Genomic DNA, 20,077 nt, shown 5'->3' on the forward strand with positions numbered 1-20,077 from the left:
AGGGAGGTGTCACGGCCCCAAGCCTGACAGTGTTCAAGAAGAGACTGGACAACACCCTCAGACACATGGTGTGAACTGTGGGGTTGTCACATGCAGGGACAGGAGTTGGACTCGATGATCTTTGTGGGTCCCTTCCAACTCAGAACATTTTATGTTTCTATGATTCTTTTTGAGATCATGGTTTAATGCTATCACTGAGTCTAGGTTCTGTTTGGCTCCACTCAAAAACACCTTCCTTGGCTTCCTGGTTTTTCTATATCTGTGTTCATATGTTAGCTACACATTCGGTTCAATTATTAGTTCACTTATCACATTTCTGAACTGTTATTTTTTAGTGTGCCTGAAACATGAACTTTAGAAGAACCTATTTATATTGTCCTTTTTAATCTCAGTTCAACTTTACAGGCCCTGAGTGATCTGTGAATTATTTAAATTATTTCAATAAAGTATTTCCTGACTTGTGAAAATACACTGCCCAGTGCATACCAGTGCATTTAATGTTTACGCTCAAAATGCTGAATAGTTTCCAAAATAGCATTTGTGATAGTAACATTGTCAATTTGTTTAGGTTCCCAACTGGATAATAAGTGTATAATTTAATTTGTGGTTCGTTAACTCTAAAATTGACTTTTTAAAGCGCATTTATTAGTTAATATGTATGTGCCTAGTTTACATGTGGGAACCATACAACAAAGATAATGTAGTGAGTTTATAGTTTATATCTGTAAATAGGATAGTTAGTCTTTGTGACTTTGAGCCTTCTGTGAAGGCCCATCGTAGTGCTTTATGTAGTCGATTAAAAGCACACTAACTAAATGTAATTTTCACAAATAATGGATTGGTTGTTACTCATTCTTGCTAAGAATTATTTTCTAGGATTAGCTAACTTGTTCAAGCTCAGAAGTCAGTCCTAAATCTCATGAAAGCTCTTCTTTTCTTGTACTTGAACAAGGACCTGTTTTCCTTTCCATGTGCATTCAAAGTAACCATTTAGAGTAATGCAAGTTGTGTGTTGGATACTGGTTAGAAGGGAAATCTGGTGTGCTCTAACCCATTTCTTGTTTTTCAGTTTAACTTGGTTAATAACTTGCACCACAAGAGCTTCTATATACATTAATAGTAATGCTAATATCTTTGCCCTATTTTGCTAAGAGAATGGAGAAAAAAACAAAGGCCTTTTAGTGTGCTTTATTGCTCTATTTTATACCTTCTCTTCCTCTGAAGAGTCCATATAATCTCTTTTGCTTTGTGTAGTTTTAGTATGCCAATTCCACATATAATGTGTCGAGGCATATATATATATATATGTATGTATGTGTGTATGTATGTTATATACACACAGGAACATCATATAATGTGATGGAATATTTAAGTTACTCTGTGGGAATTAGAGAATGATTTCAATGAGAGTCATTGGTAGGTCTAGCTAGAGCTATACATCTTTACTAAGGAGCCTAGTCTCAAATGTATGTAATGTATTCATATTCTTGAACATTAAAGGAGCTTTCACATTCTTTCAATGTAAATCAGGAACTAAGAATGGTTTATTGTACTTCCCTCTTGCCAAATCATAGCATTACCATTTCCCCCAAGTCCCATAATGAAACTCTGGATGTATAACATAACCATAGTCAGAGTCAGCCAAGAAGGTAAAGCAAAACAAAAACAGCACTGTAAGTGTATGAGAACAAAACTATTAAATAAGCAGAAACCTCTTGGATATTGTCAGTTTTAGAATGTCATATGGTATTCTTGTACATTTGAATGTATGCTTTCTTTTTTTTTTTTTTTTCACTTGTTACGTTGGTTAATATTTATGGTACTTGTATGAGATGAGTGTGTGCGAAAAACAGTCTATGTCCTTAGACTGTCTTTACACATGTTTTCTTGCTTCACTGTAAGTCCTATATTTCTAATCATTCTGTCACATTATTTAGCAAGACAGTAAGTCCCTTGTGTCACATGGCACAAAACAAAGAATTGCGTTAGAACCTAGTGCATTAATGCAATTCTTTGCAGGTTTGAAAAATATTAAAAAACTTCCTTCTGATCTGATTATAGTTTCGTGTTCACAATAATTGGCTCAATTTCCAGGGCTCTCCTAAGTGGATTCCGCGAGTTTGTTTATCAATTTATTTGCGAGATTTGTTTCTAGCACTGTTGTTTTGCTTTTCTACTCTGTAGTTAGCTGTCAGTGGTTAACAGAGAATCAAAAGCTATATTATCATGTGTCTCTGGATGTGTAGACTTTAACAAGTGTTAGAAATTTGCCAGAAATTTGCCACTTGAGATTTCTTTTGGGTCTAAATAACTGTGGAAATAGTCTGTGGGAAACAAACAAACAAACAAAAAGCTCTTGGAGCAGTTGCATTTGTAAAAATCATAGGTATCACTAGTCTACTTTCTTATCTGAAGCACCAAACAATTTCTGCATTTTGTTCCTGGAAAATGAGTGTTTATATTGTCTGTATCTTTATCAGTTCATGTGTATATCTGTGTACCTTCATAGCCAGAATATCAAAATTAAATCTTTCTGATGCATATGCTCCCTCTTTAAAAACAGAGACCATTACTCTGTGGTACAGCTAAAGAACAGAAACTTCTTTATACATGTTAGAAGGAAGTTCAGGTAACTATATTGTATTTTGCTTAGATGCTATACGTGTTTATTTTGTTGCTCTTTGTTCCCTGTTGGTTCTCTGCCTCCCTGTCCAGTTCATGCATACCTCAGCATCCCAATTTTTACTTAAAATAAAAAATTAATGTAAGTTATAAACATCGCAGTGAAACAAAGCTTTTCCTTTACTCTCTTGATACCTTTGTTCTGTGTCTCTGAGAACAGATAAAATAGATGTAAATTAAAGTTAATCCCAAGCAGATATTGTTTAACACAGAGAAGAAATATTTGTTCCACTTCATACAGTTCAGCAGTTTTATTTATATAGCTATGGCTGGACTGAAATCTGTGTTGGAGATAGGATAGTCTTCTCCCACTGAGTTAATTTGTAAGTTTTCCACTGCTAGAATGGGATGCCTTAGCAGAAATGCTTCTTCAGAATGGATTCCTATTAGTCACTTTAACTTTGTATTGTTCTGTCTTAACCCCAGCCAGAAATTAAGCACCACACAGGCGCTCACTCTCTTCCCCATCCCACCAGGGGCTAGTGAATCAAAAGAGTAAAAGTGAGGAAACTTATGGGTTGAGATAAAGACTGTTTAATAAGTAAAGCAAAAGTTGTACATGCAAGCAAAGTACAACAAGGAGTTAATTCACTACTTCCCATGGGCAGGCAGGTATTCAGCCAATCCCCGGAAAGCTGGGCTCCATCAGGAGTAATCATTACTTGGGAAGACAACAGCCATCACTCTGAATGTGCTCCGCTTCCTTCTTCTTCCTCAAGCTTTATATGCTGAGCTTGACATCATATGGTATGGAATATCATTTTGGTCAGTTGAGGTCAGCTGTCCTGCCTGTGTCCCCCACCAGTTTCTTGTACCCTGCCAGTCTGATTGCTGGTGTGTGGTGTGAGAAGCAGAAAGGCCTCAAGGCTATGTAAGCACTGCTCAGCAAGAACAAAACCATCCCTGAATTATTAACACTGTTTCCAGCACAAATCCAAAACACAGCCTCATAGTAGATATTATGAAAAGAAATAACTCTATTCCAGCCAAAATCAGGACAACTTTTTAGCACAAAAACTCTGCCTGTCTCTCTGATTTAAATCCTGGATTACAATGCTGCTTTTGGACCTGATATTAAACAATGAAGATTTTTTCATTTCAAATTAAAGAAAAATTAACTTTACACTTGTTACATTTCGATATACTTACATTAGTAAAAAAACCCATAAATTAGGTACAATGCAATTTAAATATATGGTACATGATTTGCTACTTGACTTCTCCTAAATCTGTTCTGAGAATAAACTGAAGTTTAAGTGTTCTGGGTAATTCTGACCTCTGCTTCCCCACTCTCTTTGTTGAGATAATGATGTTCTCTATTTATTCATTGAGCCATACAAAATATTTGTAAATAGGTCACACAGTCATTACCAGTCTGACAGCTTGGCTTGCTTAACACTTTTCTTTTCCCCCCAATTCTAGGAAGGATTTCTGTGTACATAAAGACGAACCATGTGATACTGTTGGTAAGTAAATAAACATAAGAGACTCTGCGTATAAACCACATCATAAAGTGTTAAATAAATAGAGATGTGAAGCTATAAGATGACAATAGCATCTGTGATGGACAGCTGTAACTAGCTAAAATGCAAAATACATCTAAATTGCCAATAATACTTTGTTGCATTTGTGTATGCATCTAGCGAAATAATATGTTTAAGTACAATATCTCTATCTCATTCATAGAGCAAACTTTGAAAACTTTTAAATCTTTCACCATCAGTTTAGTACCAAATTGTTTTAATATTCTTAATTCAAAATATTAAGCTAAACAAATGTGTTTATGTTTGTTTTTTTTTTTTTTAGGCAGTGAATTTGTCTTTGCTTACAATATGTCTGATGTTTAAAAAACGTTTCTGTAAGAATATAATGTAAATATAGTAGAATGATACAGTGTTTATGAGCAATGTAACTTCAGAAGAATACAGGATGTAAACTATCATGCAAGGCATCTTCTGACATCTTCAATTAAAGTGAGTGCTAGCTGCACTGATTTTTTCTATCAACAGTCATTAATTTAGTTCACGCCCTTTTGGGAAAACAGTTTTTCAGTGTATAGGTCTGGTGGGAAACATAGCACAAGGTAGCAATTGTTCTGTACGGTCATACTTCTGGGTAAAAGATGCCATGACACTAAATGAAGGATGTCATGGCATGTTTTTAGCCTAAAATTTCTCTTTGACTAATGGAAGTCTTTAGCAGTTCTATATATAAATAAGAATACTCAAAACCTAAATAATTTCAGTAAGATTAGGATGATAGTAATGGACTACTAATTATTGTCACGATCGTGCTCCCTATTCAATATAGAAGTAGATAATTTTTCTTTTCCCTGTTTAATTTCAGTGACAAAGGTTTGGAGAAAATTCTTATGTGAACTGTATTGCCTCATTTCTTGCTAGACTTTTTTCTGTTATTACTGTATCATCCCAGGTCTATGTGAGCATGTCTGTGGGGTGGATATCAAGAAAGAATCCTTCTAAATGAAGACTGGAATGTTTCTCACAGCAGTTAGTGGTTAAGAATTCATAGTGTTCTTCAACTAATCAGTATCTTGGTCTTAAGTGAATTTTGTATGAGTGTTTGGTGCTCAGAGATACTTATTTTTGTCTTGTAAGTGGAAAAATGTTTCCTTCTCGCTGAAAGAAGAAATGATGTGAGAAGATTTCAGCATCTCGTGCTGATCTAAACTGAATATCCAATCTGGAGTAGTTCCAGTGTATCTAAGTCAGGATAAGCTGCTGTCTGGATTTCACAGATGAAGTCAATGTATTAAAGGATTTTCCATGAAAAATATTTCTTCTTTGGTTGAACCTTGGAGGTAATAGAGTGACTATTTTGCTCTGAATTTGTCCATGGAATTTTAAATGACATAAGATTGAACTGAATCAAGTATCAGTCATTCACATTTCTTTGATGAAGAAGCTTGGATGAAACTTGAAAATGAGGCAGTGCATTAATGATAATTGCACAGAGGAAGTAAAGAGGTTGCAGTCTTAATATAGTGATAAGCAAAATGAAGCAGGGAGTCTGATTTGGCATTTTGTGGAATGGCTGTTGTAAACTTTTCCACTCTGAGTATTGTTGTTTAGACTTTTCCTCAGGAATTGAAACATTGTTCATATGTGTAACTCTTCCATATAGCTACAGTTGTGCATCAAAAGCTAAGGTCGTTATTTTCATCAGTTATTATAAGAATTTAATCATTAGTTTTCCAGATAAATACAGCACCTTTCCATAAATTCAGGGTATTATTTCTTCCACTTTTTCCACATAGTGCTATGGGCCCATGCTCACTCTTAAGAAGATAATGTTTTTTTCTGAACCTCTTGTCAACCATCATCTGTGAGCTGATCTAAGGAAGAGTGTTCAAAAACTAGGGAGAACTTTGTGCATTTCTCTTGACGAGAATTTTTCAATTGTCTTACTGGCATGGATATATTATGTCAATACTTTTAGGACTGCAAGTTTATACACAAAATTGCTGAAATGTTACATAGATGGTGATTTCAATTTGACATATTTTACTTTTGATTTCCCTAGGAAAACCGATGGTGATTTTTAGTCTTAGTTTAGATGATGAGTAAGAGTTCATTGAAAGGTAAGGAAATGCAGTTTGATCTTACTACAGATCTTCACGCAACATATTTATAGCCAAAAGGAGACAGCACATTCCAGGGATATTTAAATGCTGTAAATTATAGAATTTGGCAAAGAAAGGAGAGGACAAATGCTAATGTAGCATCAACTCTACAATTCCCAACTGTCCAGGGCTTGCCACTCCTTCCTCTGAAAAACCCCCAAAAGAATACACCACAATACAAACTTTTGTCTGCCATAAAGAATGGAATAATGCAATTCTCTGTGAAATGTTAACATAACTGTACGTGTACGTGAGACAGTCAAGGTGATCTTTGTGACACATTACACAATCCAGAAATGAAAATAATGAGACAGGAACATTTACAGGATGGACCTCATTATTGGCAAGGGTTGTCATGTTGGATCATTGTTCTTCCCAGTGATGGATACTAAACAGGCAAATACTGGATTTATTGTTTATTCATGAAATTCCAAAACTCACAGTTTCCACACTGCACGTGAGTACCAACTTAAGCCAGATTGCATAAGTGTGAGTATTCTGTTTTATAAACAAAGTATTGATGTATTTTGGTGGCAAACAATACATTTATCTGTGCTTCCAGTCTTGTTCTCCTCCAAGTACAGATCTTATGCACTCTTTAATTAGTACTTTTTAATTGTCTCTTAAAATAACAGCATGATTTATATGAAGATTTAATGGTTTAAAGGTAACATTAACTAAGAACTCTGATAACCAGAAAAAAAATCTACTCAAAATCAAAAACATGTGTCAAAAATCCCTAGAAATATATTGTTTCATTCTTGATTTTGAAATAAAATACATGATGCTAATCTTCCAAATATTGCTTTGCAAAATCATTTAAGGTGGACAAATACAAGATTTTTTTTTTTCCATAAGGACAAAAACCATGTTTCAGAATGGTTGTCTGATTTTTACATTCTTAATCAGGGAAACAAAGTTCTGGCTATCTTGGTGATCATGCACAAAATGTATTAACACTTCATATTTGACAGTTTTGAAAAGAAGGCAGAAATAGAAGAATTAGTGCTGCAATTTTATCCTATTTCCCAAAGTGTGTTGGAGTTTAGAAAGTAGAATGTCTTTATTTTATGCTTTTCAGAGCTATATTAAGTAGTATACTATTACTATAAGTGTTTGGAAAGCTCTGCTCTAGCTAGAGGAGTTGTGGGGTTACTTTCACATTGTAAATCCAGAGTAACTCAAATGGATGCCTTCCTTGACTAATCTCATGTTTTGCTAAAACAATAAGCTAGACTCTCATTGGTATCAGTCAGCCCAGGTCAAATAATTTCAGCTAAGCTATTCTAATTTCAGTGTTATGAATTGTCACAGATCTTGTCAAATTCCTTCTGGGTGGAAAACCACAAGACAATTGTTTTAGGGTCAAAATTGACTGTACCCAAGTGTGTTCTTGAGCTTCTTTTGGTTGGTTGGCTGCAGCACTCTTATTTATTTTTTTTTCCCCTGCTGTACTGCTGGTGTGTGTGCCCCCTGTCCCCTGTTGCTATACAAAAGTGAGATCCTGTTGCATCACCACTGATTCTCATAGCTCTTCTGTAGATTAAAGAGAGGGAGGTTTCAGACTTTATTTACTCAATGATCATTAGAGACTACTATGATTCAAACAAACAGAGGGCTTGTCTGGGTGTAGAAGAATATGAGGTTGTTTATACACAAATTAAGTTTCCTTTAACCAATTAAAAAAAAAAAAATAGGCTTCTTTGTGTAATTGTCCAAGATTTTTTTCACCCAGAAGACAACTCTTTTTTGGAATCATGCCATTTCTGTCCTCCAAACAGGTTTTGTTACCTTAGTCAAAGGGAACTATCTTTTAAATTCATGGTGGTTTTGAATGTTGTTCTTATTCTTGTGCTGTAGACAGGTAAAATGAGTGCAAATGTCTTAATGAATTTCTGAAAAAATCTAAGAAATAGTTCAGTTGTCCACTTGCAGAAAATTAAGTCTGTACTAAGATTCAGTATGAAACGTGAACTGGGGGCTAGTACATGCTTTACTGTTTTTGTGCATATATCTTTTGGTATTATATTTAAATAACAGAAAGGAGCAATTATTCATAGGGCAACTTGTTAGTGGGTTATTGCCAAAACCTTAGTACCAGCAGATGGATATCAACAAATATTTTTTCACTCCCTTCAAGGATTAGGCTAACAAATAAAGACGGGAAGACTATTTCTTGAAGCAAGTGTATGGACATTTGAATTTCCCTTCCTTTGTCTACATTTCCACTGCCACAATTAAGATTTTGAGTCTCTGAGACATACTTCTGTTAGATTAAATTTGTTGTTTGCTGCTAGCTAAGTTTTCTGTGGAAAGACTACAATAGAGACTTTGTGTGAAATGTTACAGGCACAGGCAGATTGTAAAATGATGCTCCTCTTGTGCTGGCATCAGTTTGGAGCCTCTTTAATCTGCAGGAACTGAAGGGATGACTGTTTCTAAGGCCAGCTATGTCCTTTCTGGCACTGCCCTGCTTGGAAGCTGCTTGCTGTCTTGGTTTAGCATCGCTCTGCCTCCTTTTCCAGTCTTTCCTGGTGCCAGTGAAGTGACTCAGTAATCCTTAGCACAAACATGCAGTTGTGTTTAGGGGAAATTGTAACTGTCTAGTTAGCTAGCTGTAAAATTTTGTTTACAGCTGCCATGAAGCTCACTATTTGCATCAAAGTTGTAGGTTTTGACTGATAGAAAGTTTCTAGCAGTGTTCTTGAGAGATTCTGATGCCCTGGATGTATTCGGGGATGCATAGTCATTTCAAAAAGCATAGAAATGAGCATAGTTACTCAAGCTGGAGATACTGGCAGGCTGAATGACCCCCACAGATCAGTGAGTTAGCAAGTTAGAAAATCAGGAAGGAAATCCAACATGTTCTTTCTCTTCATTCAGCCTGTTATATTGTCTGCATTTCTGGTGCCTATGACATGGCTTTTGAGAAAATGAAAAATTTTTGTATGCTGTCGTATCATTGTGAGTTATAAAGCTCTGAATAAATTTATCCATAAAGCATGTAGAATTTGAAAATAATTTGTAGACCAAAGTCTTCTACTATTTGAAAGGTGTTGATTTAGTAATACTATCCTATAGTGAATGTAAATTGCAGTTTCTGCTGTTAGTTTTTGTTTTGTTTTGTTTTGTTTTGTTTTTCTAAAAGACTTTATTGAAGATAGACCATTCCAGATATCAGATGCTAAGCACTTGAATCCTTCTATTATCCCTTCTCTTACACTATCTGATTCTTTAGGTAATATCTTCTCTCATCCCTTGTCAAAAGTCCATGGGTGTACAATACATGTGTGATGTAAAATATTGTGACCATATTTAATGTTTAGAAAGATTTATGATAGCTAGTGAAATGTCCTAGTAACACTGATTGCAACAAAATGGAAAACAAACCAGTAGTATTTTGATGCTGAGTTACTGTAAGCTTTTTACAGTGCTCACTTAAAAAAAATATATGTTTGCCAAAGGAAGGTCAGGATTTTTCTTAGCATGTATCAGTTGAGTTCCATGTGACCTACTATGTCAGAATTATGAGACATTTTGAAGATAGTGTTTTCCATAAATACAGTGACCTCAGCTGATTGTTTCAATACTATCTTCTTATTGAGGCAGTGAGAGGCTTCTTTGCTTTAAATACTTATCCAGATGAGACACTTGTATTGTTCTGCACAAACACATTTCCTTTAAAGCTGACACCATTTCCTTATAATTTTAGTCCTGGTTGAAATTCCCAAGTAATAGGATGTTTCAGGAATAGCAAGTGGAGCTTTTCTGATGAGTTATGAAAGACAGGGTTCCCAGCATTTCATTGATCTCAGAAAGAACAGGTTTTCCTCTAAAAAAACAAAACAAACAAACACCACAAACAAACAAAAAACCCCTACCTTCAAAACCCAATACTGTATTTTCAGATACTGTTGTCAGTTAAAACATCAACTAATCAACTACAAGAACATTGTTTCCCAAAAACATGTTTCCATCTAAACTGTTTACTAAAAAGCATTTTCTAGTGCAATGCTGACATTGCAATCTCTGAACAGGACTCCCTTAAAAGCTCTTGTCTTGATTATTTTATATTATAAATTTCTAACTTGGGTAACAGCTAGTGTTGCAGAGATAAAAACAATAGTGGAAAACTGAGGTGCCATCAGGTCTTCATTCTGTTGGAAGGGATCTAAATAGTGTGGATACAAATAATGACCGTCAAAGACTCAGGCAAACATCTACAAAACAAAGACCACAAACCAAAATGAAGTGAAAGAACACATGTTCCATCCAACTTAGCAAAATGCCAAAAATACATTTATTTACTTTTCTAATGTGAAAGCTATAGATCTTCAATACAAATCACTTGGTCTTTTCCTCCTAAACTTGTCTGTCCCCAGGGCCAAATTTTTAGTCCAGCTCTATGCGTTAAGAGGTACAACAGAAATAGGGAACTGAGCGGGCTATGGAGGTTAATGCTGAAAGTACTGAAGCTGAATGCGTAGGGCCTGTTACCGATGAACAAGCAGCCAAAGCATTTGCACAGAACACAGGCAGCGGCACTGCAGAAGTAAACCTGAGAATTCTCATTCCCTGTGGTTTCTCATCTGTACCCGTCTGTTATCCCTCCCCTTATCCAGAAAATGCCTCTGTTACAGTCTTGTGTATCTGCCCTTAGCCTCACTGGCTGGAGGAGTGGCAACAGTTTGCTGAGAAGTGGGGTGAACTCTGTCATGCTGAGCCTTATGCTGCGGGCACTTGATGTTGCTAATTTAAATATAGTTCAAGTACCTGTGTGCTGCAGAACAGGAGCCCTTGGGATGTGAGCCCTGTATGCAGGGTTAGCCTTTCTGCCCCTCTGACAGCTCATGTGTTTGGGTTCTGGTTTGTGGCTAGACAGGTCTGGTTTACTGGACCCTGCATGGTGTTTCTCCAGAGGCAGGGAAAGGAGGCAAGAGCTGCTGCCATGTGTTTGCAATGGGCATATTTGGTTTAACTGGGATAAAGAAGCAAGGGGAGTCTGTCCCCCCTCTTCCAGGCGCTCCCCACTGTCAGAACTGGATCCTGCAGCATATGTCTGTTTTTCTAGAAGGTATGAACAAAGGCCTTATGTTGTCTATATTCACTAGAAAGGTTTTCTATGTTGGTTTCTTCTCTTTTGTTGAGGCACAATTGTGGAAGAAAAACACTTAAAGCAGTTACAAATCAATACTGTAGGTTGTTCAGTTGCTGACACTTGCAGGTATCAAGGGAGATTTCTGATCAGTCAATGCAAACAGGAATCCATAAACCCTGGGGTCTGTGATCTACGGTATTTCTTAACAATAACATGCATTTTGGGAACAGGTTTCTCCACAAGACAGATAAGGCTGAAAGTAGACAGTGGGCCAGAACTACTTCTACAAAGGATGGTGTATAGAACCTATATATAGGTCCTCCCCTTTATTTAGCAGAAGGGTTGGGGATGGGGAGCTGGTAGTCCTGTCAGTCTTGGAGAGGAAGATGTACGAAACCTGCTTAGAAAATGAAATCAATGGTGGTTATAAAGATGAGTTTCGTAATGGGTGTGCATACATCTGTTTTTTGGAGCAGTTTAGCATTGCACACACATTTTATATTAGTAAAAAAGTGTTATAAGTAAAGAAATACTGTCTGAGTTGGCCGTTTTAAAATCCTGTTGACTGAAGTCACCTATAGCTGGAGATGTACATCTAGCCCTCCAGCTGACCACTGTGACCAGAATTTTTTTCTGATATTCATCACTATTGCAGTTAAATTTGCTTCTTTGTTCTGAATGTTACTGTCCAGGGTGCTATGGGGGATTCTGAGTGTATCATGATCAGTTGGACAGACATACTGGATAAGGAGAAGGAACCGCAGCAAGTTTCTCCCACTGAAGGCATGGCTGCAGTCTGTTAAACTTTGTAGACCATGTTCTCTGACATATCTCTGAGCTTGTTGCTACATAAAACTTGCAAAAATGGCAAGAGCATTTTAAGCTTTGAGTTTTTGCCCAGTGAGTTTGTTCATACCAAAATACAAAACCTGACTTTAACAGAACATGCTCTAAACATATTCTGTGTGAAGGAAAGATAATTTTTGTCAGTAAGATTGCTAACACTCAGATTACTGTGTTGACCATTTACTCTGCAAAATACTTCCTATGGAAATTTCCAATATGTAACATAATCTAAGCCATTCATATAGCTTTTACAATACACGCAATTTTGCATTCGTACAATGTTCTCTTTTACTGTGATTCATGATAATATGTCCACTGACATGTATGTAAGGGAACACAGAATCACAGAATGTTAGGGATTGGAAGGGACCTCAAGAGATCATCTAGTCCAATCCCCCTGCCGGAGCAGGAACACTTAGATGAGGCTACACAGAAATGTGTCCAGGCGGGTCTTGAATGTCTCCAGAGTAGGAGACAACACAAATCCCTCTGGGCAGCCTGTTCTAGTGTTCTGATACCCTCAATGTGAAGAAGTTTCTTCTCAAATTTAAGTGGAACCTCTTGTGTTCCAATTTGAACCCATTACCCCTTGTCCTACCGTTGGTTGTCACTGAGAAGAGCGTGGCTCCATCCTCATAACACTCACTCTTTATATATTTGTAAATATTAATAAGGTCACCCCTCAGTCTCCTCTTCTCCAAGCTAAAGAGACCCAGCTCCCTCAGCCTTTCCTCATAAGGGAGCTGCTCCGCTCCCTTCATCATCTTTGTGGCTCTGTGCTGGACTCTCTCCAGCAGTTCCCTGTCCTTCTTGGACTGAGGGTCCCAGAACTGGACACGATATTCCAGGTGTGGTCTCACCAGGGCAGAGCAGAGGGGAAGGAGAACCTCTCTGGACCTACTAACCACCCCCTTCTAATACACCCCAGGATGCCATTGACCTTCCTGGCCACAAAGGCACAGTGCTGGCTCATGGTCATCGTGTTGTCCACCAGGACCCCCAGGTCCCTTTCCCCTACTCCCCACTCTAATACGTCATTCCCCAATTTATAATGGAAGCTGGGGTTTTTCCTACCCAGATGCAATACTCTACACTTGTCCTTGTTATATTTCATTACATTTTTTCCCCGCCCAACTCTCCAGCCTGTCCAGGTCTCTTTGGATGGCAGCACAGCCTTCTGGCATGTCAGCCACTCCTCCCAGCTTGGTGTCATCAGCAAACTTGCTGATAGTGCACTCTATTCCCTTGTCCAAATCATTTATGAATATATTGAATAAGACCGGCCCCAGTACTGAGCCTTGAGGCACTCCACTAGATACAGGCCTCCAACTAGACTCCACCCCATTGACCACAACTCTCTGGCTTCTTCCCTTTAGCCACGTTCCACCTCACTACCCAATCATCCAGACCACACTCCCTCAATTGAGCTGTGAGGATGCTGTGGGAGACTGTGTGAAATGCCTTACTCAAGTCAAGGCCGCCCTGCCATCATCTATCCACCTGATTATGTCCTCATAAAAGTCAGTGAGATTGGTCAAGCATGACTTCCCGTTGGTGAAGCCATGTTGACTGACCCTAATGACCCCCTTATCTTTGATATGCCTTGAGATGGCACCAAGGATAAGTTGTTCCATCAGTTTCCCAGGGATGGAGGTGAGGCTGACCGCTCTGTAGTTACCTGGGTCCTCCTTGTCCTTTTTGAAGACTGGAGTGACATTTGCTTTCCTCCAATCCTCAGGCACCTCTCCGATTTCCCAAGACTTGGCAAAGATGATGAATAGTGGTCCAGCAATGATTTCAGCCAGCTCCCTCAGCACCTGTGGGTACATCCCATCTGGACCCATAGATTTATGGATGTCTAGATTGCCTAATTGCTCCCTAACCCAGTCCTCATCAACTGAGGCAAACTCCTCCATTTTCCTGACTTCCTCTGGGGCCTCAGGGGTACAGGGCTCCTCAGGACAGCTTCTGGCAGAGTATACAGAGACAAAGAAGGCATTCAGTAATTCTGCCTTCTCTGTATCTTCTGTCACCAGGTCACCCATCTTGTTCATCAGTGGGCCTACATTGCCTCTGGTGTTAGTTGTATCTGCCATGTATTTGAAAAAGCTCTTTCTGTTGTCCTTGACCCCTCTTGCCAGGTTTAATTCTAAGGAGGCCTTATAGCTTTCCTAGTTGCCTTCCCACTGACAACAGCCTTATATTCTTTCCAAGTGGCCAGCCCCTCCTTCCATAATCTGTAAACTCTCCTCTTCCACTTAAGCTTAGCCAGCAGTTCCCTGTTTAACCACACAGGTCTTCTGCCTCCCTTCCTTGACTTCCTATGTGTCGGGATGCTCTGGTCTTGTGCCTGGTAGAAGCAGTCCCTGAACACTAACCAACCATCTTGGGCCCCTTTACCTTCAAGCAGCCTTGCCCATGGGATTTCCCCAAGCAATTGCTTGAGAAGGACAAAGTTTGCCCTGCTGAAGTCCAGGGTTGCGATTCTGCTAGCAATTCTTTCCCTGCCACAGGAGATCCTGAACTCCACCATTTCATGGTCACTGCAACCAAGGCAGCCCTCAACCTTTACCACTTCAACCAGACCCTCCTTGTTAGTGAGGATGAGGTCCAGCAATGCACCTCTCGTAGTCGGCTCCTCCACCCTTTGCATCAGAAAGTTATCGTCAAGGCACTGGAGGAACCTCCTGGACTGTGGCTGGTCGAGTAGTCCTCCCAGCAAACATCAGGGAAGTTAAAATCCCCCACCACAACCAGGGCCTGTGACTGTGAGACTGCTCTCAGCTGACTGTAGAAGGCCTCGTCAACTTCTCATATCATACAGTGAGAGCAAGAGCATCTTTTAAGTGCATTTGTGGAACAGCTAGCCATAGAGATCTCACTTAAGATCTCACTTAATTTTACTTCATGAATTTTTCCTTTTGTTAAAAGTACTGTAGCTCAAATGTGTATCCAGAAGCTGCAACTGCCTGAGTAACGAGTGTCTACATGTGGCTTTTGAACGTTGATTTCTCCTGTGGCACTGCTAGGATGTTTTATTTAGTGTAATTTGAACTATGTAGAAGCGTAGAAATGCAAAAGTGCCCTGGGAAGTGGTATCCATATGATAGCACAGTATGTCTGGCATGCAAATACCTTTAATACACAAGATTTTTTTTTAAGCTTCAGGGAAATTTTGACTTCTACACTATACAGAACAAAACTTGTTTCTTTTTCTTGAGTTGCAAAGTACAGCAAAGCAGCACCTAAGTAGATGTGAATTCCAATAAATGTAAAAAAAAAGAACCCAAACAAACAAAAAAAAACAACCAACCAAACAAACTAAAAACCCCACAAAAATAAATAAATATGTTTTAGTCTACCTCATGTGTCCAAAATGTCAAATGAATTATGCATCCTCAATGAAGTTTCTCAGGAAAAGCATAAGAATGTAGGACTACAATATAAGTGCTTGGTCATCAAATCCAGACATCTGGTATTGCAAGCCTCAACTTCATTCCTCTTATAGATATATTAATTCAGTTTTTAAAATTATTAAGATTCTTGATTCTAGCAAAACTGTTAAGATGCAGTCTCACCTTGCCTCTCGTTTTACTGAGTTGGACTAAATGGCAACACTCCAGTGAGACCAAAGAGCTAGGTTTTCATGCTAAGACAGCTGAACTTTTGTTTTCGAGTTGTGTTGTGAGTCAGACACAAAATAACTAGGTTATAACACACTGTATTGTTTTATTTTCCAGTGTTTTATTTGAAGTATTTAAAGCTTAATTAATCTCAACGGTAGTAGAGTATACGCCGAATGCATCTCTCTGAATGGACTCCTGATGGCAATTTCATAATCGCTGAGCTTACTTTTAATTACTAACTACTTACCATATGTAAAACTGAAATCTCTTCTTCTTTAAGCAATTGATCAAGAACTTAGTGCTTCAGGCAATTCCTTCGGTTTCTTTATTTTCTTTTATTTTACTTTGAAGTAGTTAGCCAATTGTTTTAGAGAGCTGAAGGTGGAGGGAAACAAAACAAAACACAACAACCTTTTCTGTTTTGTTTTTTAGATTATGGTACAGAAGTCACTGCTTTCTTACTAAGTATGTGCTAATAGTCTGTCTTAGGAAACAGTTGATCCTTTGAATGTCCTTAGGAAGACTGTAAGGTTAATTTTCATGTTTACATCCAATTTCAGAAGTTTACAATGAAATCTGTAAATATATTTGAGATAATGCTGAGGAAGTCTATGACATTTGTGTTGAACTTCCATTAGCCTGTGGATGTTCTGTTTCAAGAGATAATAATTTTTGAGAATGAAACACTCTAACATGTTACTAATTTGATGTGCAGGATGATCTTGTATGTTTGTTGATAGTGTTTGTATTTATGGTCGTCCTGTTCAACAGTATTTGTATAATAGTTGTAAATTTAAAATAAACACAGGATAATTAAGATAATCTTGAAGTTGCAATCTTCCCTCAGTTACTAAAGAAATAAACTTTTTTGGATATTATGTTTGTCTCTGAGGTTAGCAATTATTTTTTCTTACATTACAGTAGTAAATATTACATCAATTCAGACCCATGTCTATTTCTTGTTGCACATTCCAGTTCAGATACATTCAGTTATGCTCTTTCTCCTTCAGGCAACAAGCTGTGATTATTCTTAACATATGATTAAATCCCAGAAGAGTCATCTACATGCTCAATTACTGAATTTGGTTCTTGACCTCAGTAAGTGGTCCTGTAATATGCCACAATACTGTAGTTCTTTGTAATTTCACGTGCAACCATACCCTTTCTGTGAAAATGTAATATAATTTTGTCATTTTCAACAGATTGCACTACTTCATATCTAGGTATGTATGTATGTATTTATCTATTTATTTATTTATTTAGTATTTAGGCTCAATTTACCCGCACTATTTAAAATCGTGTCTTAAAGAGGTTTAACATATAGGGAGACTAGCTATATGTAAATCATTTTAACATTGCACTGAGTAACATTTAGAATATTGGTGCTTGGAGCCAGAACTTTAATTTCTTTCACAACCAAAACTTCTGTGTCCATCAGTAAAAAAGGGATACCTAAGTAAGGAGAAAAGAATCAGTAATATTATATAATGCATATTTTGTGTCAAAGAAACAACAGGAAATTGCAAGCTAATTATCACAATAATTTGTGCTTGTCTTGTGAATAGTGGGTATGTTCTAACCTCATGTATGAGTCCTTCAGCTATGCATACCAGATTCAAAAGTGAAAAAGCAGTGAAACATCGGAGCAGTACTGCCATGCTATGCAAGAGATGCTTATGTCAAGGCTGTGAAAGGGTGGTGAGACACAAACCAGTGGACAGAGCGGACATGGCTTAACTAAACTCGGTTCTCTGCTGGCAAAAATTCTTTCACCAAGAGAAAATTAACAGTTTTAACTAATCAGACTGCAAGAGATAAATGAATAAGTGATGTAGTGACCCTTTCACTGCACTGAACAGTGAACTATGTCCTGTGTCATTATATTCATCTGAAGTGTTGAAAAACTGAATCAGGCAGGCCCAAGCATCCGTGAGCTCTTAAAATATCTTTCATTGTATCCTTGATTTTACAACTTCAGTTTTTCTCTTTTATAGCATATATTTACATGAAAAACATATAGATAAAATCTTGTGTACATTCATAATAAAATTGTGTGTGTTGGCAACTGTAAATAGTCATGCATTGATAATCAATTACTATCTATGCTATGATACTGATATATACTCTGTATAACTTTGTATAAAGAATTGCTTGTTTCATGTATTATGCATACAATTAAATTTTAACAATGAAAAATAAAATTTGCTGTCAAATATGACAAATTAAAGACATGCAAAATATGTGGCTGTAGAGTAAGTTATACTTGTTCTCTACCTAGCCAGACATTTAGCTAATATTAGTCTTGCATTTATTTATAAATTATTCTGTGTATAGTATTTTGATCTATTCAAACGAAACATATGCAAAATTGTATTTGAATAGATTAGTCAACCTTGTATAGTATTTTGCACTAAAAATGTCACTGTTTTTTATTGGGAAGTTTTCAAAAATCAGAGAGACCAGGTAGTTCCTTGTGACTAATGCATCAGTTTCTGTGTCCTGTAGCTAAATAACGGAAAAAAAATCATCAACATAATGGAATTAAATAGACCATGTAATGAATGCATGTTTTTCTCTGGATTTTGAAGAATGGGATGGGTAGGCAGATACATGGGTCCTTTGATTGAAGAGGGAACAAAAGGAGCTCCACCTTTGTAGAAAGAAATGTGGATGATCCATACAATTTCACCTAACTGTTGTCAAAATACAAGTAACAGTGCTGCACAATTACAAGCAGAAAGGAACAGAGGGACAGGGCCAAGGCTCTCTCTTCATTTAAATGTGTTTGGGCAGATTTTTCTGTTTGAATATATCTCACAGCTCCCTTTTGAGACACTTAAATGGCAAAAAGTTCTTTTGTATTTCTCTTTTGTGTCTATACTGAAGGTTTGTTGTTCTCAGGATGATGTTTCCCTACCCTGACTAAAACATGAGTTTCTCATCAAGTAGGTCATCCTTTACTCAACTTGCTCAAGCAGGGCCTAGTCAGAATAGAGCACTGCACATGTGAGATACAGGAAGCTCCTCTACTTCTTGGTTACCTTGAACCTTGTAGACTTTGCAATGGTAGTTCGGAGAATGGATTCTCTGGAAGATACTCTCAGCTTTTTCAGCCTGCTTTCATAGAGTTCAAACTTCTTGAGGATGATCCCAGCAAACGAAAAGAATTTTGGAGTTGGAAACAGTTTGTAAGACCATTGAGATACGGTCTTGAAGAAACTATAATGTGCAGATAGAGGCTGGGCCACTGATCTGTTAGTGCTGACTCTTACTTAGGTCCCATAATTACTTTTATCACATGTGCTAATAGAGTATGAATCAGTATATGCTTAGTTACACTAATAAAGATGGAATACAGGATGGATATGTGGAGATAACAGTAGTAATTTTAAATCAAAATATTTTATCTGAAAAGAGGTGTGATAGAAGACTCTTCTCAAAATAGCTCTGCCTTTGTTCTTGTTTATCAGAAAGATAGTAGTTAAGCTAGCCATCCACACCTAGAAAGTGTTTCCTATGTGAAAGAACAGATAGCTATTTAATTCACTTTTCCTAGAAGGTGTGCTACTAGTGTCTGTTATGAGAGGTCCCAAGATCAGTCATTTTCCTCTCTGTCGCATTGAGACAAAGTATAATTTATTCACATGAAAAACTTAAAGGTCACAAACTTCAAAATTTTGGCCATAGAGTAACAGATTATTCTAAAAAACAAAGAAAGAGCAGACTAATACCTCTATCAATCTCCTTAGCTGCCCCTTGTCTCACACAAAAGAGAATGCAGATCCCGCCATGTTTTAAAAAAAGAGAAAAAATTCCTAAAGATTATCTTTAAGTAAGGTCTCAACAACAGTAAAATAATCACTTTTATATCACTTTTTGCTGGACTATCTCATGATAATATGAGAAATATTTTACAGAAATCACCCAGATTGCAGAAAGTGAGGAAATGTATTACTGTGCTTAAGCACTGTTTGTCAAGGAACAATTTTATGTTTCTACCACACAACGTCATTTCCATAGCATGGTTATAACAAAATAAATTACAAAAGAAAGAAGGACAGTCTTGTTTTCCTCATATTTTGTTGTGGAAATAAATAATAGGCCTAAAGAAGGTGGGTAGGGTGGCAATGATGTGGTCTCATGAGTGATTTTGCATCAGTTTGTTGCACAGAGTATGGTACC

The 20,077-nt window shown here is 37.3% G+C and overlaps 1 protein-coding gene across 5 annotated transcripts in view; it reads left to right on the plus strand.

Annotated features, from left to right (window-relative positions):
* ADAMTS19 (ADAM metallopeptidase with thrombospondin type 1 motif 19) overlaps positions 1–20,077 on the plus strand; it is a 147,800-nt gene that overhangs the window by 48,120 nt on the left and 79,603 nt on the right. For all 5 annotated transcript variants that reach the window (XM_065045717.1, XM_065045714.1, XM_065045715.1 and 2 more), the window contains one exon: positions 4,105–4,148. In XM_065045717.1, the coding sequence (XP_064901789.1) occupies positions 4,105–4,148 (44 nt within the window). The remainder of the gene's footprint in view (positions 1–4,104; positions 4,149–20,077) is intronic.

The sequence above is a fragment of the Columba livia genome, chromosome Z, assembly GCF_036013475.1.
Source record: "Columba livia isolate bColLiv1 breed racing homer chromosome Z, bColLiv1.pat.W.v2, whole genome shotgun sequence".
NCBI classification, from domain to species: Eukaryota; Metazoa; Chordata; class Aves; order Columbiformes; family Columbidae; genus Columba; species Columba livia.